Raw genomic sequence first — 8945 nt, 5'->3', positions numbered from 1 at the left:
ATTTTAGTAATAAAAATATTTATTATAGTTACTAGGGTTTATTTATTATAAAAAAGTAATATTTTTTTTTATATAAAATAGCAGGGAAAGGCAAGTACCTTTATTATAAATATAATAAAAGTAATTACGCCCGGGGGCTAAATAAATATAGTTATTAAAATTATTAATTAACCTATTATTTTTACGTGCTTATACACACTTTATATATTATAAGTAAACCTATTTTTTATTAACTAATATTTATACTGGAGCTGTTCCACCACTAGACTAGTTAAAAATAGGGTATACTTATAAAAAAAAAAAATTAAAGGCTAAAAAAAAAAAAGCCCAAGGGGGTAATAATATAAAACCTATAATAAGGGTGCTAATAATAATAGTAACTAGTACAGCATAAGGTAAAATAAAAAAAGGTAAGCTAAAAGGCGCGGGGGCTATAATTAAATAATAAGGTAATTATTATAAGGTTAAAAGTTAATATTTTTAGTAAAATACCGGCGGAGCGCTGCTAGTTAGTAGTTATTAAAATAAAAAAAATTTACTAAATTATTACTTATAACCTTATTATATATTTTAAAGGCACTTATTAAACACAAGTTATATTACTTATTATTATTATTATCGCCGCCTAAAAACTAATTAAAATTAAAGTTTTTAAACCTAAAGGGGGATAAGGGTAAAAAAAAAATTAGGGATATTAAGGGCTTTTAAAGTTAGTAAAAATATTATATTAAAGGGGTTTTATAACTATACTATAGTAGAAGTATAAGGGGCAAAGGTAGGGGTATTTTAAATTATTATAGTTATAGCTAGGCGCTTTTTTTTACTTATTAAAAAGCCAGGGCAGCGCCCGAAAGGGCTTTTTTTTTAGCTATAATAAAAGGGTAACTTTTTATTTAGTAAAAAGTTTAATAAGTTTAGAAGTTTATAAAACTATAAAATATATTATAATTTATGTTTTTATACCAGGCATTATTAAAGCGCCGCCTTTCCCCTTTTAGTTATAAATAAATATTATATTTTATTTAAAGTGTTATAAATAATAAGAATAAGATACTAAATTTAATATGTTAAATAACACTTTAATAAAGTTAAGAATAGTAATAATAAAGCTATATTTAGTGTTAATATTAATAATAATAATAATATTTTATTATTATTTTTTTTAGTTTAGTGGCAGGTCGCGGACAACCCTTTAATTAAGAAAGAAAAAAATTATTAAGGCTAATATTTTTTTATTTAACCTTACTAAAGCTAATTTACTATTAGTTTAAAGTTAGCACCTTAGGTAACCTAAGCTTTAGCCTTAAGCTATTAAGGCTTAATATACCTTATTATTATATTAGGTTATATAACTTAACTAGGTTATTAATATTTAAGGTCTTAGCTACTAGTTAGGTAAGGCTAGGGTAGGCCCTAAATATAAGCTAAAGTAAAAACCTATATATAAAGTATTTAAACCTATATTTACTTTTTAGTTAAAAATAGCTTAAGTATAACTTAAAGGTTTATAAAGGTGGCCTTAAGGCCAGCCTTTTTTAAGATTTTTAAGTAACTTTTTTAATATTATTTAATAGGGTTTAAAATACTCCATTTTTATTAGTTAGATTCCTTTGTTAATATCTTTATTATTAGTAAAGATCTTTGAGACTTGTCGGTCTTATAACTATATTATACTTTATATAAAAAATATTAAATTAGCAAGATTAAATTATAAATTAAGTAAGATACTTATTAGCCTGTTCCTAGTAATTATAAAATAAGGAAAATAGTTTTATAAGCTACTACTTTTATTAAATATATAATAACTATATAATATTTTTTATATTATATTTTTAAAACCTTACCGCGGCGACCCATCCTAAGCGCTAAATATTAAGCTTATACTAGTAAATAGCAAGAAGGAATACTTTATAAAAGAAATCCTTAATATTTGCAAATTTAAAAATAAGGTATAATACCTTATAAAATAGCAAGGATAAAATAACATAAAAAATAATATATAAAAATTAAAGGCTTATATAGCTAAAACTACAGCACTTAAAAATTTTAAAAAAAATTATAAAAATAAATTATATAAAGCAAAAAGATACTAAATATAAATATTTATGTTTATAACCTACGCGCACTTATAAAAAAAAAAGAAAATATGTTATTTTTACTAATTAGTAGCGCCCGCAGGGCCTTTTAATAAAAAAAAAAATATAAAATAAAATAAAAAATAATAAAAAACTTAAACAAGCGGCTAAGCCGCGCGGCACGCAGCACCTAATATATATAAAATAAAAACCAAGCTTATAAGGGCGCTAATACTAATACCTAGTATAAAAGCAACCTTAATAAAAATTCTTAAAAGTGCTAAAGCGCAGTATACCCTGTACTAAAAATAATAAAAGTTTATAAAAAAATTAATAATATAACATAGTGCAAGCTAAAATATATAAATATATACTTAATAGCTAAAGCTATATTAATATAAAAAAAAACTATAGCTATTAAAGCAGCACTAGATAAAAATTTAAAAATTAAAAAAAAATTATTATAATAAATTAATAAACTAAAATATAATAATACTACAGGAAGGGAACTAACTTATATAATAAATTATTATTTTTATTAAGGGGGGTACTAACCTGCAAAGTAAAGTTAAATATAAATATAATAATATTTATGGGGTTAGCTACCTGTATATTATTAATTATAATAATTTACTTAATAACTACTTTAAATACTTAATAAGCCACCTTTAAGGTAATAAGATTTTTATAAGCTTGCAGATTATTAGCTCCCACACGCATAATATTAATAATATTAAAAATATTTTATAGCTAGTTACTTACTAGGGTAATATTAATAACTATATATTTTAAAAGCGCCTTTTTTATATTATAATAAAACTAGCACTTTTTATCCCCTAAGTAATTATATATAAGGGCTTTTATTATAATATTTATAATAAATATATTTTTATTATAGCACCCTATGGTAGTAATATATATAATATATTATAAAATATAAAAATTAAGTAGCAAAGCTATAAAGCCCGGGGGTGGTAAAAAAAAAAATATTAATAAAAGCTTTATTAGTAGGGGCAGTAAAAATAATAGCAAGGGTAATAATAATAATAGTAATAACAAGGGCACGCAAGTATTAAAATTAAGTTATTTTAATAGCTAGCATATTAATAATTATTAATATATAAGTAAAGGGCAGGGGAATATAATTTTATATACTAAAAATAAAATAAAAAATAAAGGCTAAAATCAAGGCTTAACTATTATAATAAAAAAATATAAAATAAAATACTATAATAAAATAAATAACTGCTAATAATAGCATTTAAAGCGTGATATAAAATTATATTAAATATTAAAGTAAAAAAAACATAAAATAAAGGGCAAGCATAAGAAACCTTAAAAAAAAAATAGGGTTAAAAACACGTGGTATAATAAAGGCTATAATAAAAGTAAATTATATTTAATTTAATTACTAAAAATAATTTTAAAAATATAAAAATAACAAGAGCTAAATATAAAAAGCTTATTAATTAAATTAAAAAGGTAAGTACGCAGCAGGATATAAAAAAAAGGTAAATAAAAAGTTAATATAATAATATATTAATAGCTAAAATAAAATAACCACATATTATAAATAGCTGCTAAAAATATTAAAAAAAGTATAAAAATAAAAAGATTTAGTTATTTAAAGCTTAAAGCTTTATTATAAAAACTAAGTATAAAGTAAAATAAAATATACAGGCCTAATAATATTAACACAGGATTAATACTACTAAAATAAATAATATAATACTTAAAAAGCATGGGAAAAAGTAAATATAGGGTATTTTAACCCTAAAAATATAATTAAATAATTAAAAAGTAATAAAAATATAATAAAAAGGTGTATACTTATAGTAGGCATCTTTAATTATATTATAAAAAAAACTTAAAAAAAAAATTATAAAGGTATTTTAATATTAAAATTAAGATATTATGCCTAGCCACTGCAAGCAATAATACTATATTTAAATTTAAAAGTAAAGTAAAATAATTAAATTAATTTTTTATACCTAACTTTAAATATAAATTATATATAAATTATAATACTTTATAAACCTAAAAATAGCTTATTTTATAGCGCTTAATAAGATTTATAATTTAAATTATATTTTATAAAATATAAATATAAATTTATAAATTACAAGGGTGTAATTACTTAAAAAAAAAAGTATTATTATTATTATTATAATATTATAACTATATAATATTATAATAATATAATCTAGTAGCCTAAGGCCGCTAGGTAAAGAAACTTTAGCACTAAACTAGCCACATGCTAAGGCGGCGGCCAGTTATATAATATATAAAATACTAAGTTTAACTTTAAACTCTAACTTAAAAAAATTAGCAATTAGTTCCTACTATAAATACACAACGCCTTTCCTATTGCAGTAATTCACGTTCTCCTAAGCTCACCGCAGTATACAAACGCGACTCATAATTAGTAATAAAAGTTAGATTAACCTAGTATAATTTATATAAATATATTAATTTATAGCCTTGCTATTTAAAATAAAATTACTTATTATTAATTTTAAACTTAGGCTTTAAAACGGTCTTCCTAAATATTTTAAAATATAACTAAAAATAGTAAAAAATAATATAAGGGTTTTTACGTAAATTATTACGTGTAATCTTAATTTATTTAATTAATAATTTTTAATATTACTTTTTAAAGCAAGGGAGGTGCCGCATTAAATTATATTAATAAAAATTAATAATAAAAAGTATTATAAATAAATATAGCGCACTTAAATTTAATATAAAAAACTTAATTTATTTATGCTTTTTTATTTAAAATAAATAGGTGTTTTTTAAACTACTAAAAAATTAAGTAATTAAGTTTAATAAAATAGTAAATTTAGGATTATTATTTAAAAAAATAGCTTAAATATTTTTAATTATAATATTTACATGTGTACTAGCCTTTTAATAAATATAAAAACTTACTTAAGTATTTATTTATTTTTTTATTATTATATTAAAGGCTATAAATTAAAAATAAGGATGTTTTATAAAGCACCTATTATAATACTTTATTAAATACTTAATATAATTATTATAGGCTACTTGCCTATTTTTAGGCAAGGTAAATTTAGCTTTACCTTAAAAAAATAGGGTAAAAAAAGTACAGGCCAAAAAAGTAATATTATAGTTAAACTTTAATAATAAAGTGCTTTAAAATAAAGGCATGCTAAAATATAAAGTACTAAAACTAAAATTATAAGTAATTAAATTAAAAAATTAAGTATTTACTTACTATTAAATTTTTATTAACTTTATATTTTTTACTATAAAATTAGGTATTATAATAACTTTTAGTAAAAGCTCTTTATTTTTATTTAAATTTTTAAAATTAAATTTATTAGTGTTAAGGTCCTGTATTATTATATTATTAATAATATATATATTTATAGGCAATATAGCTAAAGCTTTAGTATTAATTTAAATATTTTAATACTAAAAATAGTAGGTATATAAATAAAAAAGTTATATTTAAATATACTTTTAATAAACACGGAAGTCGCGCTTATACTAATAATAAAAATAAGAATTATTTTTTATATTAAATAAATAAAAAAAATAATATTTGCTTTGCGCGGTAATAAAAAAAGGGTATTATATATATAGCTAATATTTTAAAAAAAATAAATAACATGGCTATAATATTTATATTACTAGCTATATACCTATATTACCTGTACATGTATATATATTTTTACTATTAATATTTTTTTAATTTATATTAAATTAGGGAGTAAAGGTTATAATATAGGTATTAAGCCTAAATTAAGGGAATTAATATTATTAAATAAGTATATATTTTTATTTTAATTTTTTGTTTTATAGTACTTGTAAATACCTTTTATTTAGTATATTTTAAATTAATACTTATTATAAGTATTATAATATTTTATATATTTATTAACAAGGGCGGTTTAAAAACTTATAAGGTATTTATTATTAAATATAAAAAAAGCTGGCTTAGCCAGCAGCTTGGGATCCTGAATATTAATAATAAGGTTTATTTTAATAATAAGTTTGGGTTTAGGTAAGGCATTATATAATATATTAAATATACTTAAAGTACTTATAATAAATACTTTAAATTAAATAAACTTATGTTAAAATAATGGTGTTTACACAGGTGTAAAAAATAAAAAGAAACCTAGTGTTAAAGTAATTAAAAAAAGGTTATTAATAAAAAAATAGGTAAAAAAATTTTAGTTAATAAAACTGCTTTACCACTTGTACTTATAAAAGCTATTAATTAAAATAATATAAAAGTAGTTAAATAAGCTTTCCTAGCGTAATTAATAACTTTATATTTTTTATAAATAGTTACTTGCTTTTTACAAGCCAAAGCCATTAATTTTATATTTAAATTATAAATACTTTAATAATAAAAAGTAAAAAAAGCTTGGGAATAGCTAGCTGCCTGTAAAGTAATTTATTAAATAAAAATTATATAATTTAATAACATGGTAGTTAATACTATAAAGTTTAAATAAGTAATAGCTAAAAAATTAGGTAAAACAGCCTTAGTATTATTATATTTTATTATTATTAATATAAACTAAAGTATTAAAATAATTTAATTAATTATAGTAAATTAAGCTCTTACAAGCTATTAAAAAAAAAAATAAAGTTAATATTTATAATTATTATATAATAAATATATATATAATTAGCTTTATTATATTTTAATATTTTTAATATATTATAATTAGCTTTAATATATACCTAGCTAAAATAAACTTTAATATAGGCTTAAGCTTATTATATTATATATAAGTTTTAATAGCTAAAGTAATAAAAGGGTTTATAGTAAAGAACACTAGGTTAAAAAGGTATAAAAAAAATATATATATTAAAAAAATGCAATTATAAAAAAGGTTTATTATTATTAATATAATAATTTTATAAAAAAAGGTGCGGATAGCAAAGGTGCGGATAGTAGGGTTATAGTAGTAAGCTTTAAAAGTTACATGTAAAAAGGTAAGTTATTTTAAAGTAAAAAGGCGTAAGTACATGTAACATAACTTTAGCTTTAAGCAGTTATTAACAGGATTAGTTAAAGGGGCGGCTAATTAAAACGGTAGAATTTACTTAGTTAAAATTTGCTAACCTAGTTATTCCCGCAACTGACTTTTAAATTGCAGTCCTAAAGTACTGCAAATGAATATTGGGGACAGGGACCTGTGACAATCTAGAAGCAGAAGATGAATATTTACCTCCTATTTGGCATTATGATGCGTCGAGAATCCATTGCCTGTCCTAAGTATGGCGTTGTAGCAGCGAGAAGATTACGGGTATGGACCTCCGTCTGCGGAAGTTGCCGAAATATATATCGGCACCAGTGAACATCTAATAGAGTCCAGATCTCTCCGAATTTGCCCCATCAAGCATTGACCTCACCTTCAATATGTAAAGGAATGCAGAGTCTTAAGGACTTGGGACGGATGATCAAAGTCTAAATGGGAACCCTATCATCTTTGCATGGATGGTTTTAAAAAACCGACTGGATTTTGAGCGTGGCGACGCGACGCGTTAACCCACACGGAGCAGACGGTCTCCATCATTCAACAACCATACTTTGTATTGATTTTTCCCCTGATTGTTTCCCATCCAGACTTTTATACCGTACTAGAATCAAAGGAAAATGGCCAGTTCAGAGTCCAGCGCGCCCACCGACCTCGACGCCCTCAAGAGCGCAATCGACATTCTCTCCGAAGCAAAACTCCGCCAGGTCCTGAAATCGCTGTGCGAAAAGGTGCCCCAGGCTCGCGACGAATGCTCTAGAGATCTTCTTGTCGACAGCAGCAAGAAGCCGATTGTCCAACAGGAGGGAGAAGAAACAACGGTCCTACAACCAGAACCGCGCGGAGTCAAGCGATCCGTTGCCCGGTACGCGTTCTGTCGGAACTGCAAGGAGGAGTTTGACGTTACGGAGAATGGAAAGGATAGTTGTCGGTATCACCCAGGTAGGTTCTCTATAACTCTTTGAATCAGAAGGTAAATGGCTGACACCTTCAGACGACGACCCCCAGCCCACCGGCGAAGATCTATGGGTAGACAATGAATTCGGGGTTGACGACTCGATGATGGAGGCGTCGCCTGAGTCCTGGGAGTTTCCGTGCTGCGAGGAGACGTTAGAAAGCAACCCCGTGGGATGCGTGGTGGATTGGCACGTCGAGGGGCCGTTTGAGCAGAAGCAGAAGCGCATCCGCGGTCGGCATTGGAGTTGTGAGCCTTGAGCCTTGAGCCCGAGAGAGAATTATCGGGATATCTTGAGAATACCATTCACTTAACGTCCTGGCGTTAATTACACAGAGAGATGGGTCTGGGGATGCAGATGTTCATCCATAACTCGTAGTGCGACCGAGTGTAAAGCTTGCAAGTGGCCTGTGGTGCGCTTCAAATAGGCCCCGGTGCTCCTTACAGATTTCGCTCATATTTACCATATCGGGGGCAAGGGTCACCACCAGATAAAGGAACAATTGGAAGCAGTTGACCACCTTATTGGCCATTGTGGACGCGACCCGACGCGTCTGCTCGCGTCACCCCAGCAGTAACACAACAAACCTTTCCGCCGTTGGCTGGTTCGGGAATATGGTGGAGTCAGCGTAGTCTTATTATAACCACATGATTTGTAATAGCATTATAATAACATAATAAGTAATTATAATGTTATAGTATTTTTTAAAATTTATATGTATAATTAACACAGGAAGACACTAGTAAAATATAATTACTTATTAAAAATATATTATATATTAGTTTAGTTTAAGAATTTATTATAAATTATATTTTTAGTAATATATTAGCTAAGTGCAAGCTATATTTTTATATTTTTTATTTATTTTTAGCAAGAATATATAAATATAT

General features: G+C 24.7%; 1 protein-coding gene across 1 annotated transcript; it reads left to right on the top strand.

The window, feature by feature from the left end:
• Positions 1-7719: 7719 nt before the first annotated feature.
• Positions 7720-8314, top strand: DSM5745_05130 (uncharacterized protein; the record flags this gene model as incomplete). Its single annotated transcript, XM_026747146.1, has 2 exons — positions 7720-8041; positions 8073-8314. The coding sequence occupies 2 exons, from the start codon at positions 7720-7722 to the stop codon at positions 8312-8314; spliced, it is 564 nt and encodes a 187-aa protein (XP_026604626.1).
• Between the last annotated feature and the right edge of the window lie 631 nt (positions 8315-8945).

Source organism: Aspergillus mulundensis, assembly GCF_003369625.1.
Source record: "Aspergillus mulundensis strain DSM 5745 chromosome Unknown scaffold_4, whole genome shotgun sequence".
Taxonomy (NCBI): Eukaryota; Fungi; Ascomycota; class Eurotiomycetes; order Eurotiales; family Aspergillaceae; genus Aspergillus; species Aspergillus mulundensis.
The sequence above is the reverse complement of the archived record's forward strand: the minus strand, read 5'-3'. Positions and strand labels throughout refer to the sequence as shown.